The sequence below is a fragment of the Orycteropus afer genome, unplaced genomic scaffold, assembly GCF_000298275.1.
Source record: "Orycteropus afer afer isolate SDZICR_OR568_19922 unplaced genomic scaffold, OryAfe1.0 scaffold00001, whole genome shotgun sequence".
Classification (NCBI taxonomy): Eukaryota; Metazoa; Chordata; class Mammalia; order Tubulidentata; family Orycteropodidae; genus Orycteropus; species Orycteropus afer.
In genome coordinates, this window is record NW_006921588.1 from 35,817,547 (window position 1) to 35,833,745 (window position 16,199).

The 16,199-nt window shown below is 37.6% G+C and overlaps 1 protein-coding gene across 1 annotated transcript in view; it reads left to right on the forward strand.

The window, feature by feature from the left end:
• The window catches only part of SCN9A (sodium voltage-gated channel alpha subunit 9), a 119,876-nt gene that overhangs the window by 23,532 nt on the left and 80,145 nt on the right, over positions 1 to 16,199 (forward strand). Inside the window, exons 7-10 of the mRNA XM_007947471.1 lie at positions 2,380 to 2,443; positions 10,305 to 10,446; positions 11,791 to 11,997; positions 13,881 to 14,168. Coding sequence (XP_007945662.1) covers positions 2,380 to 2,443; positions 10,305 to 10,446; positions 11,791 to 11,997; positions 13,881 to 14,168 — 701 coding nt within the window. The remainder of the gene's footprint in view (positions 1 to 2,379; positions 2,444 to 10,304; positions 10,447 to 11,790; positions 11,998 to 13,880; positions 14,169 to 16,199) is intronic.

Below are 16,199 nucleotides of genomic sequence, written 5' to 3' on the forward strand. Positions count from 1 at the left end.
TAATCATTACATAAGAAAATATCTTAGAGGTTATGTCTTAAAAAAAAAAAAAAAATTGAATCTTATCTTTCCCCAACCCCACTCTACTATGCTTACCCACCTGGAGGCATGGGACTTTTTTTTTTTTTTTTTTAAGATGCTACTCATGTACCTTCTTTTCTAAAGTTTCACCTCAAACTGAGAGGCTTTATTTTTATATTTGTGCCAAGTAAGATAAAATGATGATATGTAAGTCAGTTAATCAATAAGTCTTACCTGAAATTACAGAACAGTTTAATAATAATATCTGCTTGTCTTTAAGTAGCTAATTTAGAATAGAATGTGTGAATCATTGTATTAAGTGTTTTGTGTACAGTATCCTAGGCGTACTAGTCAACAAGCCTACAGAGTAGATATTCCTATCTATCTCCATTTTACAGATGAGATGGCTAAGGCTTCTAGTGGTTAGAAAATTCACCTGCATAGGGAAGGGTAGAAAGAAGATTCAAATCCAAGTATATCTGGTATCAAAGTCTTTCTGTTATCGTCAAAGCTTTCTGCAATTATATCTTTTTATTTGAACAAAATAAGACATTGGGCCTTTATTAAAAATAATGGATGTTTGTGACAAGTCACAAAAGCTTTTCTAGTCTGTAATACATTTATTCTGGAATGTGGGATGAGCTCCCTGACTTGAGAATACGCTTTTCTAGGGAATGCAGAGGAGATTAGGAGCCCTTCACACTTGAAAATAGTGAAGAAGGTACCATAAAAGGAGAAAAATGTGTATTTATTTCATGGTCAGTTCCTCAACACTCAGAATATAGAAGTTTCTAAATAAATATATTTGTAATGAATCTCAGATTTCTAGAAAACAAATTTTGCTTAGTTTATAGTACTGACTTTGACAAATCCTCGTCTTCTGGACTGATAAATATTGGAGTATTTCAAGGCTCAGTTTGGGTTCCCATCCTTCCCTTCCATTCTGCTCCTTCCCTTTCCCTTTGCTTCCCTTCCTTCCTGATATATATTTTTTTCTTTTTTCTCTCCCCTTCCTTAGCCATACTTTCTCATTGTGTTAAATCAATTCTAATGACTTTGAAAACTGTGTGGTAATGACTCTCCTTGGTATGTCTCCATCCCTGATCACACTACTGAACTCCAGACTCCCATATCCGTCTAAATCCCACCTTAATAAATGCAGTATGTTAACTAATCATCATCTCAAGCTTCACTTGGGTAAAATAGAGCTCCTAGTTTTCTCCGGGAGCTCTGATAGCGTATTGCCAAGACATTTAACTACCAACCAGAAGGCTGGCAGTTCAAACCCACCAGGCACTCCTTGGAAGAAAGATTGGGTGGTCTACTTCTGTAGTGATACTTTCTCAGAAACCCAAGGAGGAGTCAGTCACTATGAGTCAGATTGGACTCAATGGCAGTGAGTTTCTTTTGTTTTTCTCCAGACATCTTCTTGTCCTGATGTTACTGATCTCAGTAACTGGCACCACCATCCCCCCAAGTTGATACATCTCTGTGTCTTCCCTCTGTCCTATACTCCACATTCACTACATTGACAAATCCCGTATCTCTTCTTCCCACATGCTCTCTAAGTCATAACCTTAACCATCTCTCACCATAGTAATTAACTCATCACCTTGTTTCCTTCCACACCTGTGCTTCCATGGTCTATTGCCCTCAATCAACTATAGTGATATTTTGAAATGTAAATGAAGTCTCACTCCACTTCCTACTTCTTTGCTTCTAATTGTTTTTAAAGTAAAATCCCAAATTCCTCTCCATGTTATGGGAAATTCCACATGATCTGGCTCCTGCTTATTTGCCAACACAATCCTTTTCACTCCCTACACTCTAGACCTGCTGGCCATCTTGCTATGTCTCCCACACAGTAATTTCATTTCTGTTGCAGGGGCTTTGCTCTTGGTCTTAACCTTATACAGGTATTTCTTCAAAAGCACTTTGCATTGCTGACTTTATCTCATGTATGTCACAGTTCAAATGTCATATCTTCAGAGAAGCCTTCTCTGACTACAGTTTGTCCCATTGTCCTAATTTATTATTTTTAGAACATTTATTAGTATCTAAAAATACTTGTACTTTTTTTTAATTTACTTGTTTATTGCTTGTCTTCACCCCAACCTCCCCTAGTATGTAGACAAAAAGGAAGCTCAATAAAATTGGCCAGTTTGTTTATTATGTTATCATCATATTCCCAGCTTACCCCATAAAAGCTAATGTAAAAGTACTTGAGGAAGAATAAATAAATGGATGCATCTTGCCTGGGATCAGACCTGAATGTGCATATGTAGATATAGATACCTACTTTATTACTGTTAGCTTACACTCCAGTAATGTTATGTTGCTCAAATTTTTCTTAAACAGAATATTTTTATTACTTGGAAGGATCCAAAGATGCTCTCCTTTGTGGTTTCAGTGGAGATTCAGGGTAAGTAATATTTGTTTTGGTTTTAGTCTACATGCTGCAAAAGGACAAGCATGTGCAATCAGTTTGCTAATCAGAACCTTTGTTTAGGATTGTTTTCACCTACTTAATAATTTGACTTATTCTGTCTCAAAGTGAAGGAAACTAAGTGGTATAAAATAGTTTGTGTTCAACTTCAACCTCAAGTTTGGTGGTTCAAATCCACCCAGTGATACCACAGAATAAAGGAACAGCAATCTGCTTCTATAAAGATGACAACCAAGAAAACCATTTGGAACAGTTCTACTCTGTAAGAGAAGGGGTCAACATGAGTCAGAATCAACTCAATGGCAATGGATTAGGTTTTTGGTTTTGGACCTAAAGTGAGTCCCGATTTGGACTGTCATAGTTAATACACGGTTTTGAAAGCAATATCTGAGTTAGTGCTTGAATCAAAACAAGATAAAGTAATATGAAGTTTAAAAAATTACTTCAGAAAAATCTACCGAATGTTGTCTGGATAGTTTCAGGTCTTTTTGAAAGAAGAGTAATAAAATCTATTTATATACTCATCCTAAATTCTGAAAAGGTGCCTTGGTGAGGCAGTGGTTAAGAGCTTGGCTGCTAACAAAAAGGGTAGTGGTTCAAACCCATGAGCACTGTACAGGAGAAAGATGTGACAGTCTGCTTCCATAAAGATTCCAGCCTTGGAAACCCTGTGGGGCAGTTTTTGTCTGTTCTATAGGGTCACTAGGAGCTCTGGTGGCGTAGTGCCTAAGGCACTTGACTGCTAGCTAGAAGGCTGGTGGTTCAAACCCACCAGCCACTCCTCAGAAGGGAGGTTGGGCAATCTACTTCTGTAGTGATACCACCTTGGAAATCCAAGGAGGGGTCGCTATGAGTCAGATCTGACTCGACAGTGGTACATGCGTGTGATAGGGTAACTACGAATTGAGTTTTCCTAAATTCTACTTATTCTCCAATTAAGTGTAACGTACAGATGACTGAGTCATGTCACATTTTGGCCACATTAATCTAAAGAATTCCATGGATATGGGAAAGATACTTTAGGAATCTCATACTTACACAAACACCTAGTGTGTACACTTGTAAACTAAAAACAAAAAAGATGAAGGTTCTTGATTTTAAGGAACTTCGAGACACTGTGTTTGTATAATGACGGCAGGAATGTGGTTCTTAGGTGCTGTGGAGTCCATTCTGACTCATAGGGATCCTATTTACAACAGAACGAAACACTACCTGGTCCTATCAACAACTGTTGATATGTTAGAGCCCATTTTTGTAGCCATTGTGTCAGTCCATCTTGCTGAAGGTCTTTCTCTTTTTTGCTGACCCTCTGTCTTACCAAGCATGATGTCCTTCTCCAAGGAGTGGTCTGTCCTGATTGTGGTGGTTGTTAGGTGCTGTTGAGTCAGCTCTAACTCATAGCAACCCTATGTACAACAGAACATAACACTGCCTGGTCCTGCACCAGCCTCATAATCCCTGCTATACTGGAGCCCATCACTGTAGCCACTGTGCCACTCCATCTTGTTGAGGGTTTTCCCCTTTTTTGCTAACCCTGCACCTTACCAAGCACGATATCCTTCTCCAGGGAATGGTCCCTTCTGAAAACATGACCAAAGTAGGTGAGACAAAGTCTGGCCATTCTTGCTTCCGGAGCATTCCAGCTGCACTTCTTCCAGGACAGATTTGTTCATTCTTCTGGCAGTCCATGGTATTTTCAGTTTTCTTTGGCAACCCACAACTCAAAAGTATTAACTCTTCTTCTGTCTTCCTTATTCATTGTCCAGCTTTAACAAGCATATGAGGCAATACCCTGGCTTGGGTTAGGCACACTTTAGCATAGTGCCTAAGGCAATTGACTGCTAACCAGAAAGCTGGCAGTTCAATCCCACCAGCCACTCCTCAGAAGGAAGATTGGATGATCCATAGTGATGCCACCTCAGAAACCTAAGGAGAGTCGCTATGAGTCAGATCCGACTTAACAGCAGTGAGGTTTTTTTTTTTTTTTTTCCAGTCTTCAAAGAGATGTCTTTGCTTTTCAGTACGTTAAAGAGGTCTTTTGCAGCAGATTTACCCAGTGCAATATGTCTTTTGATGTCTTGACTGCTGCTTCCATTGGTGTTGATTATAGAACCAAGTAATATGAAATATTGAACAACTTCAATCTTTTTCATTTATCATGATGCTGTGAATTGGTCCAGTTGTGAGGATTTTCATTTTCTTTATCTTAAGGTATATTCCATACTGCTGACTGTCATCTTTAATCTTCATCAATAAGTGCTTTAAGTCATCTTCACTTGTATCAAGCAAAGTTGTGTTGTCTGCATATCAGGTTGTTAATGAGTCTTCTTCCAATCCTGATGTCACGTTCTTCTTCATATAGTCCAACTTCTCATTATTTGCTCAGCATACAGATTGAATAAGTATGGTGAAAGGATCCAACCCTGATGCACTTTCTTCCTGATTTTAAATCGTGAAGTATCCCCTTGTTCTGTTCGAATACCAGCCTCCTGGTCCATGTACAGGTTCCTCATGAGCACACTTACGTGTTCTGGAATTCCCATTCTTCTCAATGTTATCCATAATTTGTTATGATCCACACAGTCAAATGCTTTTGCATAGACAATAAAACACAAGTAAGCATCTTTCTGGTATTCATTGCTTTCAGCCAAGATTCATCTGACATCAGCAATGATATTCTTCCTTCCACATCCTTTTCTGAATCCAGCTTGCATTTGTGGAAGTTCCCTGTCAATATACTGCTGCAAACTTTTTTGAATTATCTTCAGCAAGATTTTACTTGCGTGTGATGTTAATGATATTGTTTGATAATTTCCACATTCTGTGGAATCATCCTTCTTCTGAATGGTTGCAAATATGGATCTCTTCCAGTCAGTTGGCTAGGTCTTTCAGATTTCTTGGTGTAGACGAGTAAGTGCCTCCAGCATGGCATCTTTTGTTGAAACATCTCTGTGTATTCTGTCAATTCCTGGAGTCTTGTTTTTTGTCAATTCCTTCAGTGCAGCTTCAACTTCTTCCTTCAGTACCATTGGTTCTTGATCATATACCACCTCCTGAAATAGATGAACATGAACCAATTATTTTTGGTGTGGTGACTCTCTGTATTATTTCCATCTTCTGATGTTTCCTGCATCATTCAATATTTTGCCCAAAAAATCTTTCAATATTGCAACTTAAGGCTTGAATTTTTTCTTCAGTTCTTTCAGCTTGAGAAATGATGAGGGTGTTCTTCCCTTTTGGTTTTCTAACTCCAGGTTTTTGTACATTTCATTGTAATAATTGACTTTGTCTTTTCAAGCTGCTCTTTGAAATCTGTTCACCTCTTTTATCTTGTCATTTCTTCATTTGCTTTAGTACTCTCCATTCAAAAACAAGTTTCAGAGTCTCTTATGACATTTATTTTGATCTATTCTTCCTTTCCTGTCTAATGACCTTTTACTTTCCTCATGTATCATGTTCTTGGTATCATCCTATAACTCATCTGGTTTTCTGTCACTGGTTTCAGTGTATCAAATCTATTCTTCAGATGGTCTCTAAATTCAAGTGGGATATAATCAAGGTCATATTTTGGCTCTCATGGACTTGTTCTAATTGTATACTTCAGCTTCAACTTGAACTTGCATATGAGCAATTGATGGTCTGTTCCACAGTCAGCTCCTGGGCATTTTTGCCTGAAGATACTGAGTTTCTCCATTGCCTCTTTCCACAGATGTGTTCAATCTGATTCCTGTTTATTCCATCTGGTGAGGTCCGTGTGTATAGCTGCCATTTATGTTGTTGAAAAAAGTTATTTATAATGACTAAGTTGTTAGTCTTGCAAAATTCTATCATGCCATCTCCAGCATCATTTCTATCACCAAGGCCATATTTTCCAATGACAAGTGGTTCTTCTTTGTTTCCAACTTTTGCATTCCGTCATCAGTAAACATCAATATATCTTGATGTCATGTTTGGTTAATTTCAGACTGCAGAAGTTGGTAAAAGTCTGCAATTTCCTCATCTTTGGCTTTGGTGGTTATTGAGTAAATTTGAATAATAGTAGTATTAACTGGTCTTCCTTGTACATGTATGGATAATATCCTATCACTGTCAGCATTGTACTTCAGGATAGATCTTGAAACATTCTTTATGATGCTGAATGCCACACCATTCCTTCCAATTTGTCATTTCTGGTGTAGCAGATTACATGGTTTTCTGATTCAAAATGGCCAAAACTAGTCCATTTCAGATCACTAATGCCTAGTTTATCGGTATTTATGCATTCCATTTCATTTTTGACAACTTCCAATTTTCTTAGATTCATACTTTGTACGTTCTATGTTTTGATTATTATTGGATGCTTGCAGCTGTTTCTTCCCATTTTGATTCATGCCAAATCAGCAAATGGAGATCCCTATAGCTTTACTCCATCCATGTCATTAAGGTTGACTCTACTTTGAGTATTATGAGTTGTATTTTGAGTGCCTTTCGACTTGAGGGGCTCATCTTCTGGGTCTATATCAGACAGTGTCTCAGGACTATTCATTAAGTTTTCCAGTAATATATCAGGCAATGTTTCACTGCTATTCATAAGGTTTTCAACGGCCAATACTTTGAGAAGTGGATGGCCCCTTCCTTCTTCCAAATCTGTCTTATTCTGAAAGCTCCACTGAAACCTGTCCACCGTGAGTGGCCCTGCTTGTATTTGAAATACCGGTGGCATAGCCTCCAACCTCACAGCACCACACAAGCCACCATGGTACAGCAAACTGAGTGGTGGGTCTGTCCTGATAAAATGTCTAAAATACGTAAGATGAAGTCTCTCTATCCCTGCTTCTAAGGACCATTCTGGCTGTACTTCCAACACATCTTTCTTTGTTCTTCTGGCACTCCATGGTATATTCAGTATTCTTCACTAACACCGTAATTCAAAGAATTAATAATTCAGTTCTTCTTTGGTCTTCCTTAATCATTGTCCAGTTTTCACATGCATATGAGGCTGTTGAAAATACTGCAGTGTGGATCAGGCACATCTTAGTCCTCAAAGTTACATCTTTGCTTTTTAACACTTTAAAGAGGTCTTTTGCAGCATATCTGCCCAATGTAATACGTCATTTCATGACTGTTGCATTGATTGTGGATCCAAGTAAAATGAAATCCTTGACAACTTTAATATTGTCTCTTTTTATCGTGATATTGCTTATTCATCCAGTTGTGAGGATTTTTGTTTTCTTTCTGTTGAGATGTAATCCATACTAAAGGCTATAATCTTAGATCTTCATCAGTAAGTGCTTCAAGTACTCTTCACTTGGAGCTAGCAAAGTTGTTTCATCTACATATCACAAGTTGTTAATGAATATTCATATCATCCCGATGCTACTCTTCTTCATATAGTCCAGTTTCTCAAATTATTTGCTTACCATACAGGTTGAATAAGTATGGTGAAAGGATATAACCCTAATGCACACCTTTCTTGATTTGAATCCATGTAGTATCCCCTTGTCTTATTCAAACAACTGCCTCTTGATACATGTACAGGTTCTTCATGAGTACAATGATGTGTTCCAGAATTTCATTCTTCACAATATTATCCATAATTTATTATGATCCACATAGTCAAATGCCTTTTCCTGGTCCATAAAACACAAGTAAACATCTTTCTGGTATTCTCTGCTTTCAGCAAAAATCCGTCTGAATCATCAAGGATATCCATCATTCCATGTCCTCTTCTGAATGCATTTTGAATTTCTGGCAATTCTATGTCAATGTACAGCTGCAAACATTTTTGAATTATATACAGAAAAATTTTACTTGTGCATGATAGTAATGATATTGTGGTAGTTAAGGTTGTGTGTCAACTTGGCTGGGTCTGGTTGAGTGGCTGGGCATCTGGATGTAGTTATTCCCCATGGTGAGGCTGGTGATTAACTCCATGGTGATATCTGCTAGAGAAGCTGAGTAACTGCTTTAGAGATGTGGGCTGCTTCCAGTAGTTAAGCAGCAGCTTTGAGGAAGGTCTCTACTGTTTTGGCACACTTGAACCCTGCATGTAGCCAAGTTCTTGTTCAGCAGCCTGCCATGCCCTGCTGATCTTGGGACTTTATCCTGGGACTTGAATTAGTGGCCTGCTGTGTTGCTTGGTAATATTGGGACTGTGCCTTTTTACTTATCAACCTTGGGTTTGTCAGCCTCAGCATCCAGCAGCTGCCTGAGTGAAGAAAAGCCTCTAGCTTCATTGGGCCAAGAACATGAGGCAAAGCTGAAGCCCAGGTCAAGGGGCTTTCACCCAGCCCTGAGAGCCTGCCAGTTTGAACTCAGACTTCTAGCCCCCAAAATTGTAAGAGAATAAATTCTTGTTTTACCCATTTGTGGTTTAATTCCTGTCAGAGTGGCACTGGGTAACCAAACCAGGTAATATTCCATAATTCCCACATTCTGTTGAATTACCTTTCTTTGGAATAGGAACAAATTTAGATCTCTTCTAGTCATTTGGCCAGGTACCTGTCTTCTAAATTTATTGGCATAGACAAGTAAGCATTCCCAATGTTTCATTCATTTGTTGAGACATCTCAGTTGGTATCCTGTCAATTCCTGGAGGCTCGTTTTTCAACAATGCCTTCAATACAGCTTGGACTTCTTCTTTCAGTACCATATGTTCTTGATCATATACTATCTCTTGAAATGGTTGAATATCAACTAATTCTCTTTGGCACAGTAACTTCTATATATTCCTTTCACCTTCTTTTGATGCTTCTGGCATTGTTCAATTTTTTGCCCTTCAGTATTCCAACTTGATGCTTGATTTTTTCTTCAGTTTTTCAACCTGAGAAATACTGAGCATGTTCTTCCCTTTCAGTTTTCTAACTCCAGGTCTCTGCACATTTCATTATAGTACTTTACTTTGTCTTCCTGAGCTGCTCTTTGAAATCTTCTGCTCAGCTCTTTTCCTTCATCGTTTCTTCCACACGCTTTAGCTACTCTCCATTCAAGAGCAGGATTCAGTTTCTTCTGACATCCATTTTGGTCTTTTCTTTCTTTACTGTTTTTTTAATAATGCTTTCCTTTCTTCATGTATGAAATCCTTATTATCATCCCACAATTCATCTGGTCTTCAGTCATTAGTGTCCAGTGCTTCTAATCTATTCTTGAAATGGTCTCTTAAGTCAGGTTAGGTATACTCAAGGTTGTACTTTGCCTCTCATGGACTTTTAAACATTTTCTTCAACTTTAACTTGCATATGAGCAATTGATGTTCTGTTCTGCAATATGATCCATTAGTTTCAGAAAGAAGAGTCTAAAGGCTTGACAAATATTTTAAAGGTACAAATATTTGTAAACTTACATAACTGCTATATATTGACTGTTCACTATAAGACTAACTTTTGGAGGTATAGTTTTGGTAAAGGCTTACCTACTCGATCCATACAGACTTGAAAATTATTACAGCCTATTTAGTTGAGGTTTCCAAGCTTTGTTGATGTTGCTGATGATAGCCGTTATAATTTATTAAATGCTTTCTTTTGTAGAAACTAGGCTGAGTGATTTTCATGTATTATTTTATTTAAACTTTGTAACAGTCTTAACACTTTAAGGTTGGTGTTATTATTCTGTTTTCACAGAAATAGAAAATTGTTTCTTAGATTTCTCTCTTTTAAGAAATTTGACAAAGTCACCAACTAATAAAAAGTAGAGGTATGGTTAAAACCTAGTTCTTCCTGACTCAAAATCATGTGTTTCAATCATTACTCAATATGTATCCTCCTCATTAAAGGAGCCTGGAATTTGTGACTTTTCTGTAATGTGCTTTATCTTGTATTCTGAAACACTCTATCTTGTAATATTCTTTTTTTGTGTGTAGTCAGTGTCCAGAAGGGTACAAATGTGATAAAATTGGCAGAAACCCCGATTATGGATACACAAGCTTTGACACTTTCAGTTGGGCCTTTTTAGCCTTGTTTCGTTTAATGACCCAGGACTACTGGGAAAACCTTTACCAACAGGTGAGTGCCAAGGGAAGTATGCTTTATGCCATTCGAGAGAAAAAAAAATGTGATCTATGTTCTTCTTACCAGTCTCATAATGAAAATGTTTTATTCAGTTTAGAATGGAAAAAACTGTATTATCTTATTACTAAAATTGGATGTCTTTTACCCCTAGCACTAGTAGAGAGAATAGTTCTTGAATCATAATTTATTTTTGCCTCTCTAGGGTTATTTGATCTCTAGGTCTCTCTCCTCCTTCCTCCTCAGTATAGCATTCCATTGGCCCTAGGTAAATAGCAGAAAACATACTGTGATGTTCCCTCTCCTGCACACACATGCTTTCCACACATAGCTCACTGCTTGGAGTGCCCTAAACTCACCAGGCTGTCCTGTGTTCACTTGCTCACCATGTTTATTTGTTGAACTCCTATTTACAATTAAAGATTCAATTCACTTCACTTCACATTTACTGCTCCCAATTCAAGTACTCTTTCTTCTAGATTTTCACGGACCTTTGTGTATTCTTCTATTTATAGCAATATATCAATCCCTTGTTCTGTAACTGTTCATTGACAGGACTATCTCTTCTAACTTGAATTTGATCCTCTTAAGATCATGGGCTTTATCTTTTTATTTGTATATTCTTAGCACCCAACCCCAAGAAGAGGCCAAAATGATTATTCTTCCTTATAAATAATGAATAACTTTTCTCAAAATCATCACAGATTATTCTTTTAGTCTGTGTTTGTATTTACTTAATTTCTGAGGCTATTATAAATGAATGCAGGAAGGACATCAAGATATACTTCATTGGAATTATAGAAAAAAGAATGCAATGACTTTTTAAATATGCAAGAAGATGCTCACTTTTGCTCAAAATAAAATAAATGCAAATTAAAAGTGTAATGACATAATATCCTTAATTCTTCATGTTTAAGGGGGGAAAAAAAGGATTTCAGCAGTAGTAAGAGCTACAGATATTATCTGTCCCTAAAATTTGTAAGTGAGCAAAGTAGCTAAATTTCCAGTCTGTGAAAAAAAATGCACAGTTATTATTATGCTTAATAATAATCAAGAATTATTATGCTTAATAATAATCAAGAATTATTATGCTTAATAATAATCAAGAACCATGCCTAACTTTAGTACTTATTTGATAAATTGCTATATCCTTTATAGTGAAAATGCATTTGTTTTACTACAGATTGTTTTCGTGAAGATATGATTTTATTCCTTTGTATTTTTTGATCATATGAAATTATACAAAACTGCCTCATTTACCGATGCCTAGCATACCATTCAAGTTGGAATAATTTATAAGAGTAGTTGTATTATTAACATAAAATTTCTGTTTTTCTCCAGACACTGCGCGCTGCTGGGAAAACCTACATGATCTTCTTTGTTGTGGTGATTTTCCTGGGTTCCTTTTACCTCATAAACTTGATCCTGGCTGTGGTTGCTATGGCTTATGAGGAACAGAACCAGGCAAACATTGAAGAAGCTAGGCAGAAAGAGTTGGAATTTCAACAGATGTTAGACCGACTTAAAAAAGAGCAAGAAGAAGCTGAGGTACCGTTATTTTGTTTAAAATTCTTCTTAAAAGTGCAGAAGGCCACAACAGAGGCTCTGTGGTCTATGCTCGCCCTTCCCAGGTAGAATTTCCTTAATGGGTTTTTATATATAAACTGAATCATCATTTCTAGTGTAGACGAAAGAATTAATTCTAGACCAAGCTAGAATGGCACACCGGCCTCATTTCACCTTCAGGTGACTTCTGCGTGAAGAATGTTCTAGGTTTATTCCTTCTAAACCTGTTACCCATGATGCCAAAGTGTAGTTGTTGTTGTTGTTTGTTGTTATGTGCCCTCGAGTCAGACCCGGCTCATAGTGACCCCTCCTTGGGTTTCCGAGGCAGGATCACTATGGAAGTAGATTGCCCAACCTTGTCTTATGGGATTATGCAAAATTCTAGAATATATATATTTCCCCAAAGTAACAATTGTACAGAAATGTTCAGAGAAATTATTTAAGGTTTAGCGAAATGTTTATGTTAAAACAAACTCTATGGCATAGAAAGCAAAATATGTATCAATTTTTTTTTTTTTTAATGCTGCAAGAATTTTTAAGATAAAACATGAGCTGTTAGAATCATATTTAGGATTGTGGTCACTTTAGACTAAGTCAGAAATCCTAAGGTTTCCTCCTTACTTCTCTCTCCAAATGGGTGCTTCAGTGAAAATGTTTGAGAATGTTTGTTTTAAGAGAAACGCAACATGAAATACACAAGTGTTTTAAAATTGTTTGATGGTTTGTCCTAGTTAAATCCTTTCAAGGCGAATAAGCTACTGGGGGAAGGTAATAATCTGCAATGCAGAGAAACTTTGGTGCCCGAATATTAAGTGTAGCATTTTAATCATATTAAAAATCAGAACGCATTAAATGTTCAAAAATGGTTAAGAGGATTATGATGCTTTTATAGCTTGGAGAAGTATTCAGCCATAAAATTACGTATTTTAAGAAAATTATAATGACATGAGGAAAATGCTAATATTAAATAGTAGGATACAAAATTGGGTATCAGATACAATCACAATTTAAAATAATGTATGTACAAAAAGACTGAAAGAAATATTAACACCAATTATTTCTAGGATGTAAGATTGTGAGTGATTTTTTATTTTATTCACAATAATTAAAAATCATTTTTATTTTTTATAAGTTGGTGACAAAACCAAACTCAAACTCTATGACCATTGAGTCGATCTGACTCATAGTGACCCCTCCTTGGGTTTCTGAGGTGGTATCACTATAGAAGTATATTGTCCAATTTTCCTTCCGAGGAGTGGCAAGTGAGTTTGAACTGCCAGACTTCAGGTTAGCAGTCAAATGCCTTAGGCACTACACCAACAGAATTCCTAAGTTGGTGACACTAAGATTATACTAGATGATACATAGAATTCTATTTCAGGACAATAATCATTGACTTTACCTTTTCCTTGAGGTAAATTATTTGTTAATAATTCACTTTAGTTTTCAGATAATTCATTAAACTGTGGTGTGCCTGATTCTATTGATAACAGTGATAATATTGAGGTAATTACCTGTCTGAGATGTACAAGTTATCTTACTATAGGGTTTATATGAGTTTTCTGTCCCAGAATTAATTAGTAGAACTTTCACATACAATATTTAAATTTGCTTTACAGTAAACTGGTAATAACATGTAATAATTTAATTCTAAAGGACAATGGAGCTCTACTACAATGCACAAGAACCAAAAATATGCTTTCTACGCTTTCAGATCATAGTGCGAAGAAAACTTCATCACTTCATGTACAAGGGACATGATTATATGCACAGCATAATTAAAATCATGTCAGAGAACTACTATACCACAGCATTTCCCAGAATTAACTCATTGTATGTGGAAACTCTTCCTCTTGTCCCAACAGGCAATAGCAGCAGCAGCAGCTGAATATACAAGTATTGGTAGAAGCAGAATTATGGGCCTCTCAGAGAGTTCTTCTGAAACATCCAAACTGAGTTCTAAGAGTGCTAAAGAACGAAGAAACAGGAGAAAGAAAAAGAATCAAAAGAAGCTTTCCCATGGGGAAGAAAAGGGAGATGATGAAAAACTATCTAAATCTGAATCTGAAGAAAGTATCAGGAGAAAAAGCTTACACCTTGCTGTTGAAGGGCCTAGACGAGCACGTGCAAAGAGATTGTCTACCCCCAATCAGGTACCACCTTAACTGTCAAATGCATATCATCAGAGGCATGATGGTAGAGCAGAATCGTTTTTTTTTTTTTTCCTTTCCTATTTGCCGCGTCCAACCCTAACCCAGTCTCCTCCCTTCCCTACCCTGCAACCCTCCCCCTGTGTCTCTCATAATTATGCACTCCTGTTTGTCCTGCATTTCCTCAGTTTGAATGTTGGTCCTTTGGTGTTCTGTGGTCTATTGCTCTAAGGGATGTATTACCATTGAGTGTGTGGGTGCGGCATCCTGGGTTGAGTGGTCTGCATGTACATCTTGTTAACTATTGGGCTGAGAGTCCGCCCCTGGGGGTGAGTTTTATTCCAGGCACCGAATGTATTTCAGGGCCGTAGTACCAGGAGTCTCACCAGACTTCATCTGACCAGGAATTCTGGTCATTATTGGGTTTTTGGATTTTGCTCCACGTTTTCCCTCCCACTCTATCCAGGATCTTCAGATTTGATCCTTTCCTGAGTGGCTGGCATTGGTAGCCAGGCACCATCCAGTTCTTCTGGTCTCGAGGGCCATTGTGTCCTAGGGTTGATTGCTTCTCAATGCCCTTTTTTTTGTTTGTTTGTTTTTTGTTTTTTCATGCATTCTTCTTCACTTCCGATGGTAGGAGACCATTAGCTGCATCTTAGATGGCTGCTTGGAAGCTTTTAAAACCCCAGTCGCTACTCACCAATGTAGGATGTAGAGCAACGCTAGGAGTGATTCTACTGTCCTATAGGGACACTATAAGTTGGTATCAATGTATTTTATTGTGCCAATTGAGTCTGGTGTACCCCAGTACTATGGTCCTGAGGTAGTAGATCTATTGGATCTCTCTCCCATAGTGTTGGGATGTCTATGAGGGATTACTCTGTGTCTGTCTTCTATTGTTTCTGTAAAGACTGCAGGTATTTTGTATCACTGGTGTCTGTACAAGATTAGCCTCTGCTGAGTCTATCCTTGGTCTAGAATATACCTCTATTCACTGACCCTTGTCTGATCATCTCAGGTGTTTATGTGTTTATCTGTATAGCCTAGTGTTTGGTGTTAATGCAATGTGGTATTGTGGACACATTGGCTGGTTTTAGCATCTGTCGTCTATCCACAGTTCGGTGTCCTCTCATTTCCCAGTGTTACCATGGTGGTCATATATCCTTCCTGTATATCCCTCCCCCTACCCATGTCAGCGTGTAAGCCCCAACTAGCCCTATATTACTCCCTCCCATTCCCTCCACATCCCGGTAACCTACTAGGTGAGTTCCCTTTCCCAAGCAAACCCTTCTCTGTCTTTTTACAGTAATGGGCTCATACAGTACTTGTCCTCCTGCGATTGACTTATTTCACTCAGCATAATGTCCTCCAGGCTCATCCACGTTGCGAGATGATTCTTGTATCCCTCATTGTTCTTTAATGTGGCATAGTATTCCATTGTGTGGATATACCATAATTTGGTTATCCACTCATCTGTTGATGGGCATTTAGGTTGTTTCCATCTCTAGCTATGGTGAATTGTGCTGCAATGGACATAGGTGTACATATGTCTGTTTGTGTACTATTTCTCACCTTTTAGGATATATTCCTAGCAATGGAATGGTCAAATGGTACTTCTATTTTCAGTTTTTTAAGGAAACGCCATACTGTTTGCCACAATAATTGTACCATTTTACAATCCCGCCAGCAGTGCAAAAGAGTTCCAATCTCTCCACAACCCCACCAGCGTTTGTTACTATCTGATCTGTTGAACTTTGCTATTATTGCTGGGGTGAGATGATATCTCATTGTTGTTTTGATTTGCATCTCTCTAATGATTAATGATTGTGAGCAATTTCTCATGTGTTTGTTGGCTGCTTGTATATCTTCTTTGGTGAAGTGTCTGTTCAAGTCTTTTGCCCATTTGTGAATTGGGTTGTCTTTTTGTGTTGAGGTGTTGAAGTTTTCTGTAGATTTTGGAGATAAGTCCTTTGTCAGATATGTCATAGGCAAATATTTTCTCCCAATCTGTAGGTTCTCTTTTTACCCTTTTGA